At 39.0% G+C, this 27,294-nt stretch overlaps 1 protein-coding gene across 1 annotated transcript in view; it reads right to left on the reverse strand.

Annotated features, from left to right (window-relative positions):
• Positions 1 to 27,294, reverse strand: part of PIEZO2 (piezo type mechanosensitive ion channel component 2) — a 318,339-nt gene that overhangs the window by 115,243 nt on the left and 175,802 nt on the right. The window contains exons 6-7 of the mRNA XM_067290714.1: positions 13,918 to 14,128; positions 10,834 to 11,047 (exon numbers count right to left, since the gene is read on the reverse strand). Of these exons, the coding sequence (XP_067146815.1) occupies positions 10,834 to 11,047; positions 13,918 to 14,128 (425 nt within the window). The remainder of the gene's footprint in view (positions 1 to 10,833; positions 11,048 to 13,917; positions 14,129 to 27,294) is intronic.

The following is a 27,294-nucleotide window of genomic DNA, read 5'->3' on the forward strand; positions in this document are numbered from 1 at the left end:
TATTTTATAGCACAGAATACACTAAGGCAGAAATGCAGGTTATGATTCCCATTTGTTTTTAAAAAAGGAGAATAGAGGAGAGCAAAGCAGAACAGAGCAGAATAAAGAGGGAAGAGGGAGGGAATGGAAGGGAAGGGAAGGGAAAGGAAAGGAAAAGGGAAGGGAGAAGGGAAGGGAAGGAAAAAGAAAATAGCAATATATAGGACAAGATAAAGGGATAATGAATACTGGTAATGGAAAAGTTCATTGGAAAATGTGGGGAAAATGCCTTAATTAACTAATTTCACAACTGAAACTGCATAGTTTAGCTGGCTCTAAATCAGTTATAAACTGTACTTCATGAGTTCCAATTTTATCAATAAGTTACCAACTACACTAAATGAACATAAGCAAGAGATTAAGTATATCCACTTTGAGTGTTTAGACTAAATGATGCAGACCTCCTCTTGTGCAGACAAGGACTAACTCCTCTGCATGTGCTCTGCTGAGATTAGTCAGGACTGTCTTTCATACTTCCTCAGAAGAACGAGCAATGATTCGTTTGTTAATGTTTATACATGGAGCTGGAAACACAAAGAGCTACATAAGTGCTAAATCACCATAACTTCTGGGCACGCCAGAGTATGAGAAGAAAGGCTGGCAAGTAGACATTAGGAAACCAGTAAAGACAGGCTTGTAATGCCAACAGAAGTTTGTTAATTATAAACAAACAAAGCAGCAAAGACCAGAATCTGGCAGGAGTGGAGAGTTTCGTGTCTGTCTGTCCTTTTTCTGTCCTTTTCTCCAGGCTCTTGTTCAATGATCACAGTATGCAGAACTGTATTCTTTAAGCAATTTGAAAAAAAATTATCATCTGCATGTCCACACAAGACAGTCTGAGATAGGCAGGGAGTCTGTACTCAAATATGAATGTGGAAATCACATACCTAAAAGTACATGCCTGCTGCATGTGCCTAAGTGGACACAAAAGTGGTAAGGCTTAGTTGTGAGGGACTGCGCAACCAGTTTGGTCAAACTAATATCAGTAGACAAGTTTGTCATAGTACACTGGCACTCTGGAAAATCTTTGTCCCTTCCCTCCGCCCCTCTCATCCCGACATTTTAACAAATCCCAAGAAAGAGATACCTTCTGCTATTCTTATGGCAATACACAGCTATTTGGGGCAGAAGACAGCAAGGAAGTGGCATTTTGCCGACATTATATCATGGGATGGTAACTGATTTTATGTTTGCAGTTTAAGTTCGGTTTCCAGACACAATGTACATGTTGTGGTGATTGCCAAGACTCCCCTTTCCCCACTAACGAGAACCACCTGTGACAGGGGCCAACCAGCCCGCCAGGCCGCCAGGTTGCAGACTCACTCGCTGCTGCAGCACAACGCAGCTTGGAAACTGGTCCTTCCCGTGGGCAGAAAGCTGGTGTTTTTAAAAGGTCTTAGCACATCTCTTAGCTTACATCCCTTTCAAGTCAAGGGGAAGACAGAGGGATATGCACCATGAATAAAGTTGTTCCTGCTTCTGCCACGGCTGGATTTGGCATGTAGTACATGGCAACGGTTAGGGCAGACTCCGACTGCTCCACCACGGGGCTGGAGAGCCACCGGGCAGACTGCAAGGGAGGTCGGGAGGGTTATGCTATCAGAGAAACTGCTCCAATTCACTTACTAGTACACCTATTGCCTTTCTCAGAGAGTTTCTAACTTCTCATAAATCTTGGTGCAAATTAGAATTTGCTGATTTTAAAAAAGTGCAGTGTATAGCACAAAGAGCAGGGTATTAATAACCATATGGAGTCAGCAAAGAACAAATTCTCCCTAGTAAAACTGGGTAAGTTTACACTGACTTCCCTGTTGTCACTGCTGGTCTTCCACCAAAATCTGAGCTAATCATTTTAAATCAATGTTGAGTACATCTCTGCTATAAAGCAAGCACAATATGGACATATTCTTTATTACATGCCTGCTGCTGAGCAAATCTCCAAGGAATCCCTCTGAGCGAGCATTTAAAACTTTTGGACAAATTTCTTAATGCCCGTGTGGCAGACATTAAGCTGGAAATCTCACAAGAGTGAGGAGGCCTGCAACATTTATGGGGCTTTCTTACTACAACTGACTGGGAACACTGCCAGCCATCCTCTTACCCCGTTTGGATATTTCAGACAGTTCTGTCAGAATGGTTAAAAGTGTGAAACACCCAAAACAAAATTAACCTTCTTCAGTCTTGTAAAAAGTTCAATTTGTAATGAAATTCTGAGCCGCATTCACTAAACAGGACTTCCTTTGTGAGTCACCTTGAGCAATGTCTGACATAAACACCAGCCTCTTCTATTGAAGGAAGACGATAAGGGAACTAAAGAATATGCAAGATCTGTTAGAAACCAGTACACCTTCCTCTTAGGATGGGTTAGTGGAGAAGCTTAGAAGACTTGCTATGAATTTTCCAGTGTTTCTTGGTTCACATAGATATTCAACTTTTCTGCCATGCTGTCATGAATTCTGAAACCTGTCTGCCCATCATCCCCAGCTCTAGGTGGTTGGCATATGGTAGAGGATGTTAACGTTAATCTGCCTATTTCAGAGCAGCTTGTTTGTACTAGCTGTCAATAAAACTAAAAAATCCTTGCTAAGTTTATGCAACATCACTTGCAATTTATTTACCCTCCTTGTTCAGTGAGGCAGGGTTTAGAGAGCCCATACAAATCTCATAGCCTCATGGAGACTTTGCACAGCCCATGAGCAACAGGATGAAAACCAACTTCTGGTGAGAAGAGATTAAAAGTAACACTGGCAACTTTATCTGTCAAAGTGACTGGGACCAACATAAGCAACACTGTTGAAGACAAATCACATGCAAAAATGTAATCAAATAGGCTAAAGAAGATGTTAATTAGATTACTGAATATTAAAGACAGTTTTAAAACAGTTATTGAAATATGTGAATGCAAAGCTAGAGCGCCTAACTTCAAATTTAAAAATGATGATTGTAAGTATAAAACTGGTGCACCTTTAACACTCTTTGGATGATGCTTCTCATGGGGATCCCTTCTAAGAGAGGCTTGAATGTGCTGGGTCCCTCGTGTCTCCAAGGGGTGGAGGAGGTCAAACCTCCAGTGGGACAGGGGCCCAGGGGAAATGTGTGCTGTGAAGCCTGTGCTGCAGTCAGGAAGCCAAATGTGTGGAGGAGCAAATCAGACAGATGACACATGCTGCAGGATTGTTCCCAAGCTATGGGTCTGCATCCTTCACCTTCTTTAAAAGAAGGAGAATCTCCTATGAAAATTCAAGAGGTTTTATTGAACAAGATGAGCTTTGAGGCTCATAGATTTTATCTGTAAAGATGGGTGAAATCTGGCAAAACTCCCCAACTCAGCAAAACCCCCATGCTGTTGAGGGGATTCATTGCACTCCAATAGCTCAGCCTGCAGCTGAGACAGGCGGTGAGGCACAGCAGGACAGTGGAAGCACCTGGTGGGACTGCCTCTAATTCAGAGGCACCAGCCGTGCAGCACCTCTTACTGTGCAGTCAGGATTGCTTCCACCATGAGTCTCCTGCATTGCTAATGAACAGAAGATTCGTGTTTTTGTACCACTGAGATTTCATTTTTTCCTACTCCGAATTACAGTTCAGGTAGTTCTTAATGAAAAGTGCTTCTGAAAATGAGCAGTATTCTGTATTTTCATTTGGGGGACCTAGCCTAACATTGCACCACATGCTTTTTTTATCAACTATATTTTTTACCTGAAGCATAATGACTCAATTTCTCAGGATTTGCCATGGAAGCACTGTGAAAGTTTTCTCCATGAAAGTTGGAGAACTGAAGCATTATGACGACAATTAACAATATGGGAGCTGATAGACATGATTCCTCAGAGGTGGTTGGAAGTTAGACAGTGCTCCTCTTTTCTTCTTTTTTTCATGTTAACCAAATGTTTTGGGGTTTTCTTGGAAGGGTGGGTGGCTAAGGGACAGGACAGGCATAATGAAGACATAATATTCAGTTTGAGCATTCAGCCTCAATTGCTTTAAAAGCAGCAACTTTTTCTTAATATTCCCTTTCTGCCTCCATCAACAACTGACTGTGACTTTTCTCCCAACTCATGGAAATGCTCCAGGTCACAAAGAGCATCCCTGTCTTGCTGGGACTCCTATAAAATTCATTCCTGCCACTTTAGGCCTGTCTGTCTGGATCAATATAAAGAATGTAACCTCGCTCTCCAAAACATCTCTATTTCTTACTGTCCCCGCAAAGAAAAACCTTAATTCAGATACCCAGGGTATGACTTCTTATGGGAAAATTATAAGCTTTGTTTCAAACAAACACTCTAGTCACTACCACTGATTGAAACTAGGTTATACGGTCTTTCTCAATCAAGCAGAAATGACATTAACTGGAAACCTAACTTAAACAAAAAATCAAAAATAACAAACTCCAAACAGGCTCCCTAGAGGACATCACAAATTTCAGTTTGAACTTTTCTAGAAACATTCTCTACATTAGCTATGTTAAGTGGACAACAGCAATATTGACACATTTGCAAATTTTTTTTCTTAATATATCTTATATATGTTTAAGATACATCTTATTATAAATTGAAATCACCATTTCAAGATCTTTCACAGCTTTCTTCCTCCAAGGTTTCTTGTTATTGTTTTGAGTTTTTTTTTTTTTTTACTCTGTCTTTATCTCTTTGCATTGCTCTACTTTGTTTTAATGAACAGTCCTGACTGTCCACTCTGGTATCTATCACGGCTGCTCATGAGATTTTTTAGCCTGTTTTTCAGAAACAAAGCTTGTGTGGTTGTGCTGCCTGACAACAAGAGCTTTTATGTCTGATCCTTTCCTAATGAAATCTCAAGATCTTCAATTAGATCTCAACAAGTAACAGACGATGTCTCAAAAATATGAATATCTGACTTTCTGGGGGGAAAAAATAAGTGACCATGTAGAGAGGAGTGATGCTACAAGTGCCCCTACTAAAGGAAAGGCTAGCAAAAACACCTATCCGACATTAAACAAAAGCAAACACAAGTGGGAAAGATTGCTTCAACCCTTTTGGACACCAAATAAACAGTATTAGGTACTAAATACAAAATGAAGACCACAGGGACTCTATTGGTTCAACTGATAGAAAACAGACTGTTTGTTGTGCAATACAGAAATGTTTCTTAGCACAGTACTGAGAAACTTACTTTGTATGGCGCACAAAATCCTGGGACAAAACATCTTTTGCAGAATCATGCAATTGAGATCAGCACTGCCCTGGGCTACCTCACAATTTAGTAAGAGATGACCACAATAGCAAGGCTGCATAACGGCTTTTGTCAACAGAAGCCTGGACTTGCATTTCTAAGCTGTTAATAGACTCATTCACTTCCTTTGCAAAATAATTAAAAAAAAAAAAGATAATGAAGTGAAAGATAAAGTTCTAAGAAACCACATAAGCTAATGCCTTCTAAGTAGTATTAATAGTTTCCTAAGCTATGGAGCGTTATATAGCTAATATGAAATTCAGCTGCAAAACCTGCACAAGAATAAGGGCAATCAGCTAACTTTGGTTGCTCCTGGAGAGATAAATCCTGGCTCTTAAACCCAATCTGCTCATAGCGATGAAAGAGGTGGCCAGTCCTCCTCGTTCGGAGCATGTTTGGCAAGTGCACAGCTGCTTTTGCTGACAGAGGATGATGGAAACGGATCAAGGGTGGGACACTGTCTTTACGGGGCGGGTACCCAGTCACTTCCACACTGGCACTGGGTATTTTAGTACCACAGTGGTAAAAGTCAGGCAGAAGGCACGAAATCTGCTCCAGCCATAGGCAGCTCAATACAGGACACACAAATGAACTTCAAATACTCTGTCTTATTAGACACTGACTTATGACTGAGCTACAGGACAGCTCCAAAAACCTCGGAAATTCCTATGGGAGGAAGAATATTCTACCGCTCACAGGTGAGCCACCTTTGAGACAGATGTCAAAAATGGCCTGCAGCAAGGACTAATAGTGGGTACAACTCAAGTGAGACACTATTTCCTAGCTCTTGGCTCCAACATAGCTACAAATCCAGCAGGAGACCAGTGCCTTGCCCTGCAGAGACGCAAGGCACTTCCAACAAGGTGATCATCAGCTGCACTTTGCTTCTTTGACTGGCAACATCTGCTCTCCTGCTGAGATTTTACTGGCACACTTGGCCCCTAATTTAGAAAAGAAAATTACATCTGGATCTCCCACCCCGATCTGACAACTCTGGGCATGTGTTGAGACTGTGCTTACACATATATTCAATAGCACTGTTTTTATTAGACATGCATTTATTCATTTATTACCCTGGATACATAGAGGATTTGGACTACACACTCTGAATTTAGATCACAGCTTTGGGGAAAGTTCAAACAGAGGAGTTTGGATTAGACCCATCTCAGATAAATCTGAAAACAAACTGGTTATTCTGACTCTATCTGTAGGAAAGATTAAAGTAAAAAAAAAAATCCAACAAAATAAAACAGTTATTTGAGCATATTTATTACTAATCACAATAAAACCTATTTTAGAAGGCCCCTCCTTAAAGACATTTATAGTCATTTTTCAGACGAGAATTTCTTTCATGTTGAAAAGACAACCTTAGACTTGACTTCCCCTCTCAGGTTCCAATGAAACAATCAGTTGTGTAATTACAAATTCCCATTCACTTAAACAAGATATTCACTCAAAAAGGTGTGAATAAACATATTGCTATCAAGCGGCTGGCACTCCCTGGGCTCCTAGGTCTTCCCCTGCGTGAACACATTCATATTTAAACTATTTTGAACATTACTTCCCTGGAAACTACAGGTAATATAAAACAGATCTAAAACTCTAAGAAAGCACATAGGTTTTAATATACATCTAATTACTATGTTTTTAAATGATTAAGATTCTAAGCACAGTTTTGGACAGAAAAAACTTTACTAATTCAGGATAAACTTCATACCACTGCACTGATCCTATTTCTTCATGTTGGCAAGGCCTTATCTTTGCCCAAATTACATCCTTTTGCCGAAATAAACAACATCAGGAAGAAAGGAGGCAGAAATCTGTACAAATGGCAAACATATTTTTGCATATTTTTTCAGGCTGTGATACTGTGTACATAATTTCTAAAGTCATTGTAGCTCATCGACTTGTTTTTATTAAATCAGGTGAAAAGAATTTTATTGCAGAAATAAGATATTTTCAGAATTTTGCTTTAGATAGATAGCTATTTCTTCCTGTTGTTTTCCCATCTCCATAAATCACCAGTTTCGCAATAAGGCAACAAGTCAACACAGTTAACATTTTAAAGGAAGTAATAAAGCAAGCGTGCACATTTTATATGGCAGAGATCACTTAGTATTTATCCAGTGTTAATTTATGCAAATAGATAACTCCAAACCAAAGGATATATTCAACCTTATTAACACTGGCCTTCCTGCAGCCATTGGGACCGCTATTTTCAAAGCAGTCAGAGCACTGCCTTGAACGATGCTGCTCACTTCTCCACTAAGGGCTGGCCTAGAGACAGAAAAGCTTTAAGTGGCAAATGCAGCTTCGTACAAGCTCTGCTGCTAGCGGGCATACACCGACACTTCGGCTATATTCAAACTTTTCAGCACCCTACACCTTTTTTAGCCTTCGGATCCCAGGGCACTTTGGATTGCATTTAAGTGTGTGTTAGTGTTTGTGCCACTTTTGCATGCACAGCACAGAACCAGAAAGGCACAACAGTAGATTTGAAGCTTTGTAGAAGATCAGCACCCTTATGGTAGTTAATAGCAATATGACAAATACAGAGGGCTATGTTTTTCCAACATCCTGGTTTGGGGGGAGTATTGTGCTTGCAGCTTCCCAAAAGGATTCAGAGCAAAACACAGTCTACCGGAGGGGATATATTTTCCTGTTTTTACTTCGGACTCTCCCTTCTGAAGAAAACTGCTTTCCTCTGGCAACACTGTTCAGTCAGTTCTTACAATCACAAGCACTGAATTTTGAGCTGAAGGGTTCTTAAAAGGAAGGAGCAGCATGAGGATGAAGGGAGCCTTAGCTGAAAATTTTGTTAACTTGAGAACTTTCCAGCTTGTTTGGGTTTAGCTTAGCTTCATCTAGTCTGAAATCAATTGATATACTGGCAAGCTGACGTGCATTACTATCCAAAGACAACACATGTTATTCTGACCAGAAACAACTTGCACATTTCTTGTGAACTTGGGAATCTCAAACCCAAAAAAATCAATGTTAGCAGCTTTTTAAAATACCAGTCTTATGCTCCTCAGAGAGAAATATTATCCTTCATTAGCCCAACAGGAACAATTTTCACATTTGCCCTTGCATCTGCACAAAGCGAGGACTGGACCTGGGGATCGAGCCCTCAAAACTTTACAGAGAAATAAAAGCCCTTCTTCCTTATGTTTCCTCTCCCTTCGTGTATGGCTAAAGGTCAATTCATAATGGTACTAAAGCTAACATACGCTAATACAAATACCTGCTGTATTTTCTTTTTCATACAGCGAGTTTATCAGAACAAAATAAAGGAGAGTTCATACAACTGAACAAGCATGAGAATGATCCGCTGTTCTCCTCCTGCAAAGAGATATTAAATAGCATATTCTGGGTGAGAAGAGCAGAGAAGAATACTGCGCATCAGGCCCTTTTCTCAGAATATAGTTTACATATGCAAACCACCCACTAGCATTAATGGGAACTCTGCCTTATTTAACCCTGCTTCAAACCAAGAAGGTATATAAAATAACAAGGTATCACATTTCTTCTAGGATGGGAAATACAAAAATATTTTTCTGCACCATTCCAGTACATCTGTCTTTCATTTTCCTTCTCTAGCCACTGCTTGTATACTAGTTCTACTCCACTCATTAAAAATCGTATTTGTGGCTTTTCCTCACACTCAGATTTGTATCTCCAAGTAGCAATAACACCTGTCTTGATGCTCTTCAAACACATCTCCCTAAAAGCAGATCAATGTAAATGCACAGAAGAAAGAAATGTGATTAAAGAAACAAGTAAGATATTTTTACTGCACCTTCTGTTGAGTCATCATCAGTGTTTTGTGTGTCCAAATAAGATTTCCTATGTAATTTAGAACATCAGCTTCTCACATCATATCATATGTAAAAGAGAGAGAGAGTACAGTGCCAGTTCAAGAGAAAGTCTGCAATAAGATTACATGATTTTTCCTTACAAAAGCTAGCAAGGCCAGTAAATATTCCAAAGTCCAACACTGAGACTTTTTATCCAAACTCTGAAGGTGTTTTTTATTTCTACAGTGAGGTAAAGATATTGGACTTGCAATCAGGTCTTTCATTCCACAAAACAGTAACTATGTTAAAGTGGCATATTTGCACTGAATGAAATTTTATCATAAAATGTAGAAGTACATTTTTTTTACAAAAAATTAAGGCAGAAACCAAGTTTGAGACTAAATTATTTGAAAATTAAATTAATTGAAAATGAATAACAAAAATAATAGGGATTTTAGAAATTATGCATTTGAAGAGTATTGAAAAAGTTTTATTGCTGTCCGGTGATAGAACTTTCTGAGGTGATATCCTCATACCCAAATATTTGAGAGTATTGAAGCCATCTTCTGCTTCTTTTCTTAATACACAGGGATAAAATAATATAAAAGTTTTAGTCAATTTATGACTATTTTAGCTACTCAGAACTACTAAAATTCATTCATTCTCCTATACTGACCTCTAGGTGGCACAAAAAACCCTAAACTAGGTGGGCCTTTTCTGATTTTCCATGTAACATTATGCTTCCAAAATCAGCCTCCTCAACTCCAACATCACAAAACACACATCTATTAATCTGTACTAAATAAAATGTCAAAATAAGTATTCAAATGCCAACTACTGTATCTAAGTAGCTCATTTGTTACTTCTTTTAATGAAGTACATTGAGATATAAAACATTCATTGATTCACCCCAGTACATCTAATATCCTTTCACTTTCAACCCACAATACTTAAAGGAACAATGGGCCTACTAGAAATAAAGTTAAGGTTTAGATTTAACTTAACCTAATGAAAAACAGTGGCACTAAAAACATATACCAAAAAGCAATTTGCAATCATAATCCAGCAGAAAAAAAAAAAAAGGTATCCAATAACAGGACTCCATTACTTTAGCTTATTTTAGAATAAGGTATAAAAGAATGCAAAAAATTAAAGGGTCAATGAAATCACATTGAATCAATATTTTCTGCAACAGTAACCAGAGATGCCACTTTTTGAACTAAATGATGTAGCTGTTGGTATGAACACAAGACCAGCGCGTTCTGCGCGACCACAGGGTGTTGTTGCACTGAAAGCCTCGTATTATGCACAGCAGGTGAAATACGACAGCAGCCACCAATCCCAGCACACAAGGATGGCACCACACATACATTTTGTGTCAATCGACATCATTACGTTAGGCCTCACAGCATTTCTCCTCCTCTACAAAAAATGTGCACGAATACAGTGCCTTCACATCAGCGTTTGCACTGACTTCCTTTATCTCCTGCCTGGCTTAGCCAAATCATTCTTACTCACATCCGAGGATCTCCAGACCAAAACCAAAATGACCTTCTCCTCCCCCCAACCCACCCCCATGTTTCTGTACCCAAAGGCCCAGACAGGACTTTCCCCATTCAATCATCCAAAACCATTCAGTCCGTAACATGCTTTCACTCTGAAGACCAAACACGATTTTTTTTCAAAGTTATGCATAAAAATATGTCAAATCATTACAGGGAAGAGCACTTGCATCAATGTGTGATGACGGGTGCTCACAACTAAACAAGAAAGAAATGTCTCTCACCTGGCATAGAAATCTTTTGGGGGAACAACTTCCTGAAAGAACTGTAGCTGGTACAGATAAAGTCCAATCAAGTGTCCCGCACTGAATATAGCCATTAATACACACAGACAGCTGAATATCAGCGGATCAAACACTTGGCAACAGGACCACCATGTGCACAGCCCCAAAAATACAAAGAAATACACAGCTGAGGTCAAAGATGGCACCATCATACCTGTGAAAACAAACACAGAGGGTACTTGGAAAAGTCTGGAAAGCATGTTGTTAATTCTTAAGTCTGGCAAGAAGTTTATTAAACAATTTAATCCAATTTGTTTTTATTACTATTAACACTTAAGATTGCTATTAGCTGCGAGACTAGATGAAGAGGAGATCCTTTTTTTGTTCAATTCACTTACGCCATACCTTAGGACTTCGCACAGAACCATTCTCCAGATCTTTCCTCCCAGATAAAATCTTCTCTTACATTTGTACAGGTGTTTCACAAAGCATAGAAAAAACCATAAACGTGGCTGCAAGGACAGCCTGTAGAGATACCGTGCCTGAGAGCCCTGGTAGCGTTTTTAATATACTAGACTTCAGAATGAATTTTAAGTGCAAGATGCTAAAATGGCATGAACAACAAAAAGTCTTCTTATATACATCTTGAGTTATTCATTACACATTTAAAAACTGATGCATATGCTGAAAATAAAAGATCTAGAGAATAATCAGTAAATGTTTGATTTTTTTTTTCACTTTTAACTCATAGAAACTTGTACTTTATGTATAGTAAGAACCCTGCTGTCTTACATATCTACACTGTTTTTCCTCTTGTGCATGTAGTAGAGTATTCCACTTGAGAAAATGGCTAACTGGTGACAGAGATCTGGCACTTTGTGGGTAGCCCATCAAAATAAGTGAGGAGCAGGAAAGGTGTCCATGTCTGAGAGCAGAAAATAGGAGAAAACGACATGGACAACTTGCATAATGCTCCAAAGGAGTCACTAAAATAACAGCACTGAAGCTAACAGAACTAGGCAGGGCCACCTGTCCCAATTTAAGGGTTTTTTTAAAGGACTGAATGCATGTCTAAAAGCCACCTTCTTTCCGGGCAGATCTGCTGGCGCCGGGATCACTGCCCGGCTGGGCTGAGCACAGGCTCCTCCAACAACCCTGCAAGGTGCCCGCAAGGCAAGGCAGCCTGGCACGTTCCCATCGCAGCCTTTGCAGGGCATGCTCCTTGCAAAGGGCAAGGGGAAGGGGACGGTCTCAAAAGACAGGGGACTTTACGCTGGATGTTAGTGGCAGAAATTGCCATAAGCTGGGGGTGGGGAGGGGGGCACAACCAGTTGATGTTGGATAAGATAGTAAAGCTAATGTTATATATTGATAATATATGGACTCCTACCCACGGTAATCTTGCCTATGTTTCACTATTACATCCTTTTACATCGCACTTTAGACCGAGTCTCTAGCCAAGGGTGCTTTGTCTCTGTTCCAGCTAGTGTTTCCATAGGCTCACAGATTTAAAAGCATGAAGGGACCACAGGGATCACCTATTCTGACTGCCTGCATAATGCATGCTGTAACTCTTCACCCAGTAACTTCTGCCTCAAGCCTGTAACTGCTTCTTTCCTTCTTTTAAAGAAATACTTTGTCTTTATTTAAGCCCTTTAAGGGAAGGAGAATATGCTATATCCACAAATAAATTGTTTATATGGCCAATTACCCTGGCTGTGAAAATATCAAAATTTATTTCTGGTCTCAGTTTGCCTAGGTTTATCATTTAACTACTGGATCACTTTTTAACTTCTACTACATGAAATGTCTCTTACAAAAATGTAGGCTCTTTGTACACTTGTCAGTAATTTCAGACTATAACAAATCACTGTTCATCTTTTTTTTTTTTTTTTGGCGCAGTGAGAAAGGAAGTATTTAACTAATTAAGCTTGAGGTCTCTCACTGGAATAGAGGCTTCCCAGACCTCACATCCTTTTTGTAACTCTCCTCTGAACACTTCCCAGTTCTCACCATATTATGGGATTATGCAGACAAGATATCAAATGACACTCAGAAGAAAATGCCAGCTACCACGTCTGTGTGATACTTCTCCTTTATTCTCCATGGGTTATGTTCACCCATGCAACTTCAGAACGGCAAGGAAACTACATTTATTTGTCTATAACTGTTAGCCATTTTTTTCCCAGTGTTTCTCTCTTCCATCATGTTTATTCCCCCTGATGATCCACATAACCTTTTTTTTTCCCTTTTTAGATTTATGACTTTGAATTAGGCTATAGGTAAGTCAGTCAGATAAGCTTACCTTACCAAGAGAGCCATACCAGATCTGCCCTCATCATTCAACATCAACAATTTTTTGTACTATTGTTTTATACTTTATATACTTTATATAAGTATACAGTTGTATATATAGTTATACTTCATATGTAAGGACTCCATTCAAATATCCCAGTAGACAGATAATTGCTAATTTACAATTCAATAATCCAATTTTAAATCCATTCTTCATAACCTACAGTCATTTGCATAATACCCCTTTGTCTGTAGCTGAATACTACGTACAACTAAATTGAATGTCTTAAGGCTAGCCATATCATATCAAGACAGCTACTTTTACCAAACAACATTAAAGTCACAGCAAAAGCCAATATGAAGTCTGCTTATCATTTCTGTTACACACAGCATAGCATACCTGTTAATCTTTTCTATTTTTTTTCTTTCTTTTTTTTTTTTTTAAGGCAATGTGAACATAGTTCCTTTTTATACTTGGAAGTGGCAGAATCTAATCTATGAATTCATAGTATGGTCACTTATAACATGCAACCATTTATCATTTGGTTATAACAGTAACTGTGAAAATCATATACAGAATGATAGGGCCATATAGTATTAGTACAAAAAAATTAAGCAACTCAGCATATTCCAATGCCTGCCAAAAAGTAAATTTAAATAAAATCAGCAGCAATTTCTTTTCCCTTAAAAATGTCCATTGTTATTCCCACAGGTGCCAAAGCGCTGAAAATTCATTTGTTAAATGCATAATCTAATGGGCTCTGGAGGAAATTTTTCAAAAACACCAACCTGTTGAACCAAGTAAAACTGTAACAATAACTTTTCCAGTGGTGGCTATAATGTTGCCAATAAACTCCTTCAGTTTGGATGCTAAGGAGGCAATTCTACGCAGCAGTTTTAATTTTGTGGTTTCCTCAAATTCTGCTTCACCACAGTCTTCATCATCCAAGTCTTCTTCGTACATCAATGCATCATCTGACTCTAACTTTTCTCTTACAGCCTAAAGGGAAAAATAATAAAACAAACAAAAAGAGAATGCAAGAGAGAGAGAAAGAGAGAGAGACAAAGGGATTTGAAATTAAACACTACTGATAACAATGAAGCCTTCTTGTATCTTTGACTATATGCAAATAATAAGGAAGTTATGAAAGATGTACTAGAACTGGAGTTGGGCATTGATGACTCCCACTTCACATCTGCCTCAAGAAGAAAAGGATGCTAAGAATGGTCTCTGACAAAGATTTCCTACATGCAGCACAGCAGGTTTCTCTAACAAGCAGGCTGTATTTTCATTTCTGTATGAAGTTTTTTTTGCTCAGCGTTCTTTCCATCTTGCTGTCTATAATTTGGTAAACTTCTGTTTGGATTAATAGCTTCAGGAATAAGCTTCAGACTCCAACTAGCAGTGCCTTCTTGGTTGAAGTCCCTCAATGAACCTCACTCTTCAAACCCTTCCCATGACCCCTTTTTGAGACATGATCTGAGACAGGGGAATTGCGGTTGAAATAAGTGGGCAGATTGCTCATGGGTGACTGATGGGCGGGCTGGGAAAGAAAAAATGTACACAGAAGAGGCTCAAGAAAAGGTTGAGAAATTGTGAGGCTGGCTGATGGGGAGAGAACAGGAGAAAAAGCGAGCAAGAGAGAGGTAGGGAAAGCTTGAATGATCTGCAACAATTTAACAGGGAAAAGGAGGCCTGGTGGCTAAGAACTACACAATGGAAAAAGGAAAAGAAGGAAATAGGAAAAGGCCCCTCATAGTCAAGCACTTTATTAGGATTTGGCAGTGGCCTTCACCATAAAGTCTCCATCATATCCTGGAGACTTGAAGATATACACAGCTACTGAGTGATGCAAACTAAATCATCAACCCATGGTGAGAATCACCAGGATTAGCAGGAGGCCCACACACAGATACAATTTATGGAAAAAATTAGTCATTCACAGACATGGAGGGGCATATTTTTTTAAAAATGTAACAGTTTAGAGACAGGTTCTTACTTTGTGTAACACACTTCTTTGGGACTAATATATACTTAAATTAGCTAACATTCTGGCCAAGCAGTATCTCTGTACGTGAAAGACAGAAAGAGAGACTATCGTTATTTTTTCATTAGAATAGCATTTTATATTTATTAGTGACTTCTGGCAGCAAAAAAATCCACATTGACAGATAAGACTGCAGTAGAAATGGCCGAACTATTAATCTCCTTAACTCAGCCGAATTCTTCATTACTATTTATTGTTATTTGGATTCCCAAAGTAAACAAAATTCCCTGTGGACTCCTTCATTTCACCTCTAAGCTTGATGTCAACTTTCTCCTCTCACTTTAGAGCATTAACATTATCTGTGAAAGCCCAGGAGAAGCCTGCCCATTCTCAGGAGTATCTATCTATTTTACAGACAATAAAATATGTATTAAACACAGTAGGGCTGATCTAGGAAATCCACCTTTCTCTTGGATATATACAACTATTTCAATAACTATATAAGTGGAGTATATACTACCATTTCAATTGCTTTGTTATTGTCACCATTAACTTACAGAGCTCTCAACAAATGAATTATTAGTTCCTGATGCAAAACAATGGAGAGGAGACCGTAGTGCAAACACTTAGCCACCACATTTTGTGGCACGCAACACAAAGAGGAATTCTGTCTGTTCGTCATTGCAGTTCATTTCTGAGCTCCTGTCTATTTATTTAAATATTCAGAAACAATGCTGAGACTAAGCTAAATGATACTTTAAGTATGTTCCTACTTCTACCACAGCTGTATCAGGGAGAAAGCCACACAAAGGGCAAAAGTACCGATAGCTTCTGCCTGTGGTGTAATTACTAGACAAACTTGCTCTTCACCTAGTCCTGTTGGGCCCAATCCTGCTATACCTTTAATTTAATATGAACAGTTAACAGAGAAACCTTCAACAGTATTCAAACCCCAAGCCCAAAGAGAATCAGTGAGAGTGCTACACGATACAGTACCCGAACGTGATCTGTGGACCAGTGCAAAGGAGACTCTTGTTTTTTCAGCTACTGCTTTCAATTTTCTGAAGACAATATACATTAAAATGTAGAATTACTTACAAAAAAACTGAAAGGAATGGTTTCAAAATAAGTAAGGTATTATAGGGGAGACTGTCAGACCACATACCTGTATGAATATCATGAATCTATATTAAACATGAAGACGGGATACATACATTTGTCATAGCCTAGGATGAACAGGAGTTCTGTATAAATTGCTGAGATAGCATTTAACTATGCATATATGGGAACAGGAAATACAAATCTGAAGAGTCACAAAAGAAAATGCAAAGATGTTATCCATATGGAAGCAGAAAATCATCTTTAGGGAAAACACAACAAAACTAAAACAGTTTATACCGTTAGGTATAAATTAGGGGAAGATGCACAAAAACTTTGAAGAACAAAAGAAAAAAAGAGGAGACAGAAGCAAGAAAAACATGTAAGAACAGCCCATTGAAAGATGGGACTTAAATCCCTTTCTCTTTCTTTCCCCCCCACCTTTCTCCCTCACCTCAGCTGTCAAACCCCTGGTTTCACATCTTGCTGTCATCAAAACGGGTCTTTGCATTGTCCTGCCATCATAACTAGGATCATTATTTTTTAACTTGACAAGGCTAATCAATCTTCCTTCACTGATCTTAAAGATCTTTAGGCTACATTTTTTCTTAATAGTTCAGTATTAATAATCTGGTACTGACATCTGTGTGACAATATGGCCAGGGAGAAGCACTAGGAAAAGTGTTTCACTGGACCACAATACTGCTGATGAGATGATCCAAAATTTCTATGAATCCTGGCTTATACAAGTTAAGCATAGCTAAAATACTGTAAGTTAATGGGGTTACAAAAGGAGTTAACTTTTCCGTCTATGAAATTATTTCCACTTTTACTTAGATACCAAAATATGAATTCCAAGTTCTAAAAAAAAAGTTATGACCTCACAAACACTTAACAGGACATGCAGAGCAACCTACTTCTGGTATTACTGAGGTCATCAGCTGTTGTAAAGAAAACCACAGCATCTGAACCTCAGGAAATACGGGACTGATTCCCCACCTTTTCCTTCTAAAACTACAAAGCTCTCTCTGTTTCTAGTTGGGGGTCCTGAATTGCTCTCTTCAATTAAAGAGAAGCTAGCAAACGGGAAAACCTTCTGAACATCAACAACAACCATAATCTGCAGTCCTGGAAATTTTTCCGGAACAGATGCATACTGTTTTTACAACTTTTCAGCATCGCCTGAATTATGAATGATACGGCTGTGCAGAGACTCTCTGGTTTCAGTGACAAGGGCTGTGCACTAGCACGCTCCCTGGAAGAGATGTGTTAGCTTCTGCAGCTCTCTCTTCCCCATCTGTAAGTGCTTTCAAGGACAATGGCTTACCCTTATTCTCTCCACCTCCCAATGGTGTTATTCACGCTCTAGTCAATAATTATTTCAGCAAAAAGACTATGAGAGTTAAGCAACTATAGGTTTGACATTGTTTATACAAACATATCCATTTGCATTTCTGTATCCCAGATGAAGCTCAGCAGCTGAAAGGCCATGCTCCAGTGACTATCAAAGAGACAAACTCCGGATTTCTTCTCTCGGATTTACCACCAATCAACTGCATTATCTGGTACAGCTTTCTAGTTTTACACATTGAAGACTCCAAACTGCTGAAGGCAGGCAAACAGTGAACAGTTTTTACATCCAGCATGGTAATAATGTGCCTGTTGTTTTAACACTTTTTGCTGATTAAATAGCCATGCAAGCACATGCTCATCACAGAACACCATTATTGCAGTCAGACTGTTTCACAAAGCTCTTTTTACTATGTGGATTAGTCTAACACTACAAACCCCTGCTACATAGGCTGGAGTTAGAAAAATACTCTTATTTCCATAATAAATTACTTATTATGCAATTACAGGATCCCTGTGGATGCTGATTAAATCAAATAAACTTCTCCATTCAAGGAGTACAGTGCATTTGCGAAGTCATAAACATGTGTTTCCATGACCTTTGCTCTCTCAAGCAGGGCCCCAGGCCTTTTTATAAACAGACTAAATGCAGTTTAGGTTTTTCAGCAATCCTTCGGGAGTCCCAGGAGCATTTATTGTACTACGTTTCTCTAAACTGCCAAATTGAGACAGAACACAGACAAGGAAACAGCATGGCCTCTGTGGCAGCTATGGCAGCTATGATTGTGGCCAGGGCCAAAATGTCCATTAACTACTTTGGGGGCTGCTTTATTAACATCTAACTTTTAAATATTTCATCTGGTACAGTATAAACGCTGCTGCTCAAAGATATCCTCTAGTCCCACAGATATATTTACTAACAGGAAGCTTTAACTCCAACCTAAAACTCATTCTTGCTTCAGAACATTCTTTGTTTTGTACCGACACTCAATGCTATTATGTCTGAAAACACAAACTTGCTTGTTTATTGACTTTTCAATTCTAGAAAAGAAATGAATGCAACTCTTCAAAAATTCAAACAATGAGAGCAATGAGATTTTACCAACCAAGGATACGCAGGTCTCTTAGAACAGACCCAATTCCAAAGCCTGCCAGTGCATTGCATTAACTATCGGGACCTCTCAATTCTGTACTGCTAAGCTCACAGAATAAGTTCCCACAAGAATTCAGGTGCTTCCTCCTTCCAGTTGGCTCATAAATGCTGTACAAACAGCCTCTTTTGCAGTATTTTGACATTTCCTCCCAGCCAGAACCAGGAAACAAACAGAGAGGAGCAAGAAAATGAAAAATAAACCCGAGAAAAAAATACAGTTATGTGAACTCAGCTGGCTTTTTTTAAAAACATTTTGCTTCCAGAATTTTTAACAAGGTTAAACTGATCCTGCTTTGTCAGCTCAATTTATTAAATTATTTTTGTATTATTTGGGCATTTAAAAAGTTATAAAGAGATGCAATGATGAGCCACATTATCTGATTTGATGTTTAGATGACACTTTGTGTTTTCAAAGTGTCTAGATTGCAGGCGGCAGCAATGCAACATATTAGATTGTGTGGCAGCAATATCTAAGACAGCAGAAATGGCAGAGCACTACACCTCTGGTGCTGACACTGCCTTGATCCCATGATACCTCACCGATGTGTGGTTACACTCTGTAAAGTGGCACAGTGAGGGAGAGCCTGATACAACCTACTGAGGAGCAGTGAGGGAGTTCCCTGACTTAAACACATGCTTGTTGCTCTGAATTCCCCCCAGGTCTGCATAACTCGCTCCACTAATAAGACTCTTGTTCGAGTCTACTCCTGCTCTGGCCCCATCCATAGCAGTCTTCCCAAAACAGCTATCAGTTCCCCACATGGCATACAGCGGTTTCAGCAGGGCTGCAGAGCTGCATGATCGCAGCAGACCATGTTACTTATTGTTGGTGATACCAGAGAAGTGTTTTCAAGAATTAAATTAGCTTGAAGGTCACTGGTTTGGCTTGCAGAAGAGCTAGGTGTGCACACTTTCTCAGGAGATGACAGTAGGCAAGCCACAATGCAGACTGCGTAGTCTGACCTCCTTCAGATAATTTTAAGTGAGATCCACAGCAATCCCTCTAGCTGTAGCATCCTAGAGCTTAGCACAGACTTCTGGTACCCACGCTAGTTTATTTAAAGCTGGCTTGGCTGTCTTCATGCTGTCCTGCAGTTTGCACGCCTGGAGGCACACACTCGTGACCCCATGCTGACACTGTTATGGTAAAACTATGATTCTCTCTTTGGCAGAGAATTATGAAATCACTTCTTGTTACTATTTCTCTACCTTTGAAATAGAGATCGCATTATTGCTCTATACCTGTGATAGCATCGCACTGGAAGGATTTATTAGACATTTTTTACAAGACCATTCAAGCCAGTTACTATGACCAAATTTCTGGATTTCCTTTTTTCTTTTTTCTTTTTTTAAACGTAATGCTTATATTGAACTGTTTGGCAGGAATCATCTGAGACAAGTTATTGATTCAATGACCTTAGAGACAGCTGAACTATAGAAACAGACCCTCTCTCTACTATCATGTTATTTTAGTTCAGTTTCCTTCATAGTGCCTAACCTGGTTCTGGCATTCAATTGTTGACGGATCATATCATAACATGATGGAGTTCCTGTTTTTAAGCTTGCTCAGAATAGCTTTTTTTCCCCCCAAAAAAAGGCCACTTACCATTTATTTTTAGAAATGAGATGGTTATAGGACTAAGAGGAATTCACTATATGCCTACCATTAGGAGCAGCATATATCTTAAAATGCATATAGAAAAATTAATCAAAATACCACAATATTCTCCAGATAGACCCAGCTGTGGGGATAAAAGCTGGAAGACAAATTTCAGTGCTGCACATTTCAGCATCAAAGGAAAGGCAAACCTTTATGGCATATAAATGACAGTAGGTTTTATCTGCAGTCAATACTAAACCACATTAAGGTGATCATTTGATGAGTTTCTAATTTTGAAAACAAGTGAAGAACTCCACAGTTCTAACAAAAGTCTCAGCACATGAAGAGTGGAGTCTGCTGGCATTTTCAACCATAGGACAGATAAAAATTCCTTGAATTTCCACAACAACAATTGCCATATGTCATTCAACTAGAGAAACACATGGGTCTGAGCTCTAGAGGAATAGGGCTGCCTATTATCAAGGTAACTGTCTTCTTTAGGGTCAGCTTGCATGAGATACATGTGCTGTTCAAAGACAGGTCACACAGGACTACCAAAAGCCAAAGGGGAAGACTATTCCACACGTTCACGGGGAGTGCACGGGGAGAGAGGGCTGCTGACTGCAATCCAGGTAGAAAAGGAAAACAACTTTCAGAAGTCAGCAGTCTACCCAGTACTTCACTGAATAGCTTCAGGGGAAAACTCTGCTAAAGTAGCTGAACACATCAAATGTGAGACAATTACAACGAGCTTGCAGTGGTAGGCATAGAAAAGAATGAACAGATTTTGGTAGGTGCAAAACTAGTAAGATAGAGGCATTCTGGAAATTAAAAAGGATTCTAAAATATATAGTACACATCTGAAACACTGAAAATAAAAATTCTAAATTAACTTTAAGCCAGGCTATAGATTTTAAGGAAGAATTTTATCATTAATAGATCTAAAATGTGCTGAAGCTTAGGTTAAATGCCCACATACTATAACATAAATTTTAGAGGGATGTCCCATCAAAAATAACTTTCAGTGCTTTTGCAGTGCTTGATAGTAATGAATGACATTCATTTCCACAGTAAAATCTCCGAGGGGAAAAGTCATTCATTACAAAAAATGACCTGGGTATTATTACTGGAAGCACATAGGGACAGAAGCATTTTGAGGTCCAGAGAAAATGAAAAAAAGAATAAAATAAATAAAGACAAGCACAGTTCTGAAGCAGGATAACAGGAAGGCAACTCATTAAATCCTGTATACAATAGATATTGTACTGCAAAGGGCCAAAGATTATTTCACTTCCCAAGGTACTGCACCTGAGCAAACATCAACTGATTTCAGTACAAGAATCTCTTGGCAAATATGGAAACACAGTTTCACATCTTGACTTCAAAAGGCTGTCAGGCATATAAGCCAAATGCAAAAGAGAGGGAAACTCACAGGCAGAGTTTGGTGGTTTGGCCTGAGATGATTAAACACGGTTTTTTAGTGAAAAGGAAATAGGAAGACTTGGGATATGACTACAAGGCACAGTTCAGTACAAACTCTAAATGAGCTGGTGCAGATATGTGAAGCGGCATTGCACCCATATGGAGTAATTCCTGGATGGAGAAATACACACATTGTACCATTATCCATCTTCCTGAGAAGCAGGATAAATAGCCCAACTGGAGTGCTGTGGTTATTTGGCACTACTGCCTCAGCTCATTCAGGAGTAGCTTAGGTACTTCTACAGTACCACTCTGTAGAGCCACAGATTACTGGGATGAATGAGAGAATGGAAAATCTAATTTACAAGAAGACCCAAAATTCCACAACTTCTTTTGTCTTGCAAAACAAACTTGGAAGAAATATGTTTTTTGCCTCAAAATACCAGAGAAATTAATGCCGGAATAGGAAACAGCATATTTAAGCAAAAGATCACAGGAATGAAAAGGGTTATGAAGCAGTCATGAATACCTGTACAATGGAAATTAGAGGAAGGGCAAAATTACAGAACAGAGTCCTATCAGGAGCAATGGGATGAAAACAAGTTGTCCTGTTTTCAAGATGGTGCTTCCTACTTTCCAAAGGGAATTGAATGATACAGTTGCCTGCAACAGCAGGAGACTGAATTCAGTGACCCAAGAGACTTCTTGTGTTGTGTTATTCATCACTTAGGCTGCTCAAAGGAAATAATATTCCAGTATTTTGCTCTGCTGGTTAACAACACTGTATCTCAAAATTTTGAATTGAGGACTGTTAGAAGAACAAATCAGTAAGCCCGGTGAAGAACTGCAACAAAAAAATTTCACCATACATTTGACATGTTTCTAACCAAATCAGGACAGGTGCACACTAAAGTTTCAGGCTGAACATGCTAACAGCATTTGGTAATCCATAACGTATTGCACTATGTAACATTATGCAGCCAATGTACTGTTGTAGTATAATTATGTATTTGTGTTAAGACTTATCCAAAGACACGTGCATCCAGCTAAGAAGCTAATGTAACTTGTAAACTTTTGACCCCTGTTCAGACAAGATAAATTAGAATTGTTATAGAGGAAGGCAGCTGGGAAAGGTCTGGCAAACTTCACTACTACAAACATTGCAAGCAAAGTCAGAAGAGAACTTCACCTATTCCTTTTAGACTGTAGAAATGAGATATTAAATCCTACTTATACCATGTTCAAAGCCCACTAAAACTGCTTGGTTTTGACCAGTTCTTCAGAGGTTGAAACCAAAGAAATATTCATGACCGATTAGAAAAGGTAATCTAGTGCTATGCTAAATGGAGATTCCAATGAAAAGAAAAAAGAAGAGGTAATGAGGAAAAAAGAAGCATCATTAAGAAGCTCAAAGAAACCAGGAAGTTCCTTCCCTCTCTAAGAAGTGCTCTTTCCTTCTTTATCACCTATAGCACTTTCCATGATAGTCAATATGCTCATTTGCTACCTGTGAAGAGAAGCAAACAGTGAAGGAGCAAAACTCATAGCTGAGAAGAAGATATTTAGGGAAGGCAGGGCCAGAGATTTCCACATTGCTGAGAACTAATCAAGCTAGCTGAATGTTCAATACTGGTAGAATAAAATTAAATGAAGATATCCATTCCAGTCTCTAAGCAAAATGGGATGCCCATCTCAACAGGGTCATGGGCATGACTGTAGATAGCTCAAAGAAGATCTCTGCATCTGCAGGCAAGAGAATTAGCAAGGTGTTAGCAACTACAAGCAATAGGACATCAAATATTTCGCAGGGCTGTCCTCTAGTTTGAACTAATTCTCCAAAGTATAAAATGTATAAGTGATACTAGGGGATTCATCCAACCCAACAATCTTTGAATCTAACGAATAATAGCATAATACCTTCATTTAAATCAATAAGACCTTGTCTGAAACGCTGAGGCATTGATATTCACTGTAGCTCATGAGGATATTGCAAAACTATAGCTGGTTCATAAAAAGGTAATGAAAATGACCAAAGAAATGGAAAAAAGAATAGGGATCACTAATCTTTAATAAGACAAATATGCAAGATAGTAAATGCATTAGATTTCCCTTAGACCATCTTGCCTTGTTTTACAACATGTAGAACAAGGGGCCTTCCATAAAATTAAAGGGTGTTAAATTCAAAATAAAATCAGAGAGCACTTATTAAATTGTGGAAGTCCTTGCTTCATGACGCCACTGAAGCCAAGAAATTAATGAGGTTTTAAAAGGGACTGGATAATTACATGTTTAACAAGATTATCCAGAGTAACTATAATTAACAACAACATTTTTGGAAGGGATATAAAACCACATGTTTCAGGATTAAAACCAGCCTCTCACTAAGAGAGATCAGGATAAACTCTAATGTTGGGGATGGGGGAAAAAGGGTTATCCCCTCCTGGCTTATTGTGGTTATCCTCCAGGTACCAGCTCTTTTCAGTTACTGGCCTAAATGGGCCTTCAGCCTACCCAGGATGGCAACTTCTAGACTTGGAAGCCCTTCGACAAGGCACAGGACTTGTGTAGATCTCAGAGCCGAGCTATTCTGTGTTGTTCATACTGTGGTCACACTTGGAGACCTGGATCAAAAGACAGCTCTCAGTGTACTAAGTGATTGATGCAGGCATAGGAAGAAACAGCCCTGGCCTCTCAGTTTACGGTTTAGATAGACAAAGTTAGGAGACCAAGTATCATTACTTTTCCTATTTGCCAAGGACACAGAAGCTGAGAGACAGATGAAGTAATAGGCTTGAGGACACAAAACAAGTTTGCGGCTGAAGTGAGAACCAACCCAGCCCTCCTGAATCCAGTCGAGTTTCTTGACTCCAAGACAAGCCTTCCTACATTCTTCCCAGACTTTAGTTTATCTTAAAACAATTTCCTCCTTTTTTTTTTTTGGAGATCCCAAACATATCTCTGTCTTCCGCAGAAAAGAGAAGGGGTGGAGACTCTAGTATCAAGCTTGCTGAAGATTTTGGAACAAAGTACAGACTCAGCGGTTTGCTTTCTAAAAGAGTGTGGATGAGAAACAAGCTTGAATGGGCAAGGCGACAAGTGCCGTGGGAGGAAGTTGCATTGAAGACTACAACTGTATATTCCAATTAAGATCAACACCTCTTGTAAAGTTTAAGTTATGCAATCTCACAAGGATTCTTTTTTTCCTGTCACTTACAATATTAGGCAATTCACCCACAGTCTCAAGAAAAAAGCTACTTCCTTTCTAATACCTATCAGACTGTATATACCGCATCTGCATTTTAGCATATAAAACCACCATCTGCACCAAATAAAAAATGACATACTTTCAGCTGCAGCTGGGAGTTAACTGTCTCTCTTATTTTCTTCCACCATTTACACCTTGTGACTGGCATTGTGCTTTTCAGCATTTGCAATCTGGGCCTGTTTCCAGCTGAATTCACCTGCTTTAAATTTTCTGAGCCCTAATAAAAAAGGCCTGCAGACACATTTGCTCCAAGTGTGCAACCATTTAGGGGTGGTAATGAGTTGGACTGCAGCCTGGTATCTGGCAGACCTTCCTACTTCATGACTCACTGTTAATTAAAACCACACTCTTTGCTTATTCCTGGGATAGCGTTACTTACAAATGAGAGTCTCTCACCGCCTTCCAATCTCCTCCCTCCAGTTCTGTTCTTTCAAATACACTTTTCCTGATGGAGATCTGTTTCCCTTAAAATCGGATGGAGTGTAATGAAGGAGGACATCCACTTTATAATGAATGCTTCTTGAACTTAATTTGGGTTCTGATACCTTTCCTCATCTTGAGTTGTAGCTTAATCCACAAACAGTTTGATCCATATTGCTCTACAGCTGGTTTCTACAGGCTACTGCCATGAGAGAATACAGCATATGATAGAGTACCACAGATTGCTACTCAACTCGGGCATTTTTCAGCATGCCCAGATAACAACTGTGATCTGATGGGTTGACATAGAGCTTTGAAAAGGTCAGTTTTAGAAATACCACAACAATTACCTGATAGTTTTCCTTAAAGGTAAATTTGGGGGGGAGTAGCTACACTAACTTTTTTTTTTTTAAGTTAGCCTACTTCCATAGTATTTCATGCTCTCCCAAAGCAGAGATAACTGAGAATCGTTCTGTGTAAATAATTTCATGCAAAAATATAAAGCTGCAAGACAAATTCTCTGCTTTTGCCTGCTCGTCAGAATGCAGACTCTTGATTTATGGAGCCATCTGTGGTTAAACATCTAGCAATCTGAAAGGCCACCTCTCTCCTGGCCCTGCTGGCCCTGTTCAGATCAGCTGACACTTTCTTAACGAAATCTCATACCACGAATCTCTGATGACTGGTAGCAGGGACTCCCAGCAAAAGCTCTTCAACTCTGGAATTTGCTACAGGGCTCATCTAACACACACAGGACTGTACCCCTTGGAGGAACAGCACCAAGCTCAACACTTCTCCTGAAGTGCTTGTTTGCAGGGTAGTTACTGCTGCTGCTCATTTCATGTTTTCTAATTTAATGGAGTTACAGCATCAGTATAAGGCTGGACTGACACTAGTCAGCTAATGCAGAAGTCAAAGAACTGATTGCTTACTTAGTTTTCCCTTTCTCAAAGAAAAGAAGAATTGAAAAGAAGAACTGAAATTTATCACATAAAGCCCACAGAGTTTGGACTCACTTTAGACCATGCAAATATTCTCCCAAACTCAGACACTCACTTGCATGCTTTGCATATGCATTAGGTTCCTTACAGCCAGTCCTGCCAAGAACATATTCCTAGCAGATTTAGCTGCTTCTGCAGCCTCCTCCTAACCAGCAGAAATGATTCCAGGATGTTGTGTGCAGACATCTACAAAGAGACAGCTGAAGTTTGGAGCAATTATTTAATAGATATTTAATTTTCCACTCTCCACTTCACTCCATATTTTAAAAAAAAGCAGGTTATTCTAATGTAAATCCATCATTTCAGTTATGAAGATATCAAAACTCCCTAAAGCAGTGGGGATCACCTCAGATGACAGTAACTATTATCCCTTTAAAAAAAATCCCTGTGATAGAATTTTTGGTGTCACTGTATCTAAACGCAGATGCTGTGCCCACTAAATAATCTATAATAAATATAGTTTACAAAACATTAATAATATTTGCTGGGTTTTGATGCGAAGAGGTAAAATACATTTATGCAGCTTTCCATTTGTCAATACATATATTTCTTTGCAGTCAAAATTTTCTCTTTCTTCTCCCCCACACTCTTTTTTTGTGGAATATTCTGGCACATTTAATTGCATTGTGGATTGCCTTGCAGTAGCCTGTTTATGACCAATCCAATTTAAAGCTGCACTCTGTTCTGTGCAATCAGTGTTTGTTAGCTCAGGTTTTCTTTGCATTCCAGACAAATTATTATTTAACCTTCTCTAGAAGCCAGCACCCGTCCCCTCCAGGAAACTGTGCTCCCTTCTCCTACCCAGATGCTAGGCCTATCTCTGAACTAAACAAAAAGTGAATATTTAAACATTGTCATTTAGATTCAGA

Source organism: Apteryx mantelli, chromosome 2 (assembly GCF_036417845.1).
Source record: "Apteryx mantelli isolate bAptMan1 chromosome 2, bAptMan1.hap1, whole genome shotgun sequence".
Classification (NCBI taxonomy): Eukaryota; Metazoa; Chordata; class Aves; order Apterygiformes; family Apterygidae; genus Apteryx; species Apteryx mantelli.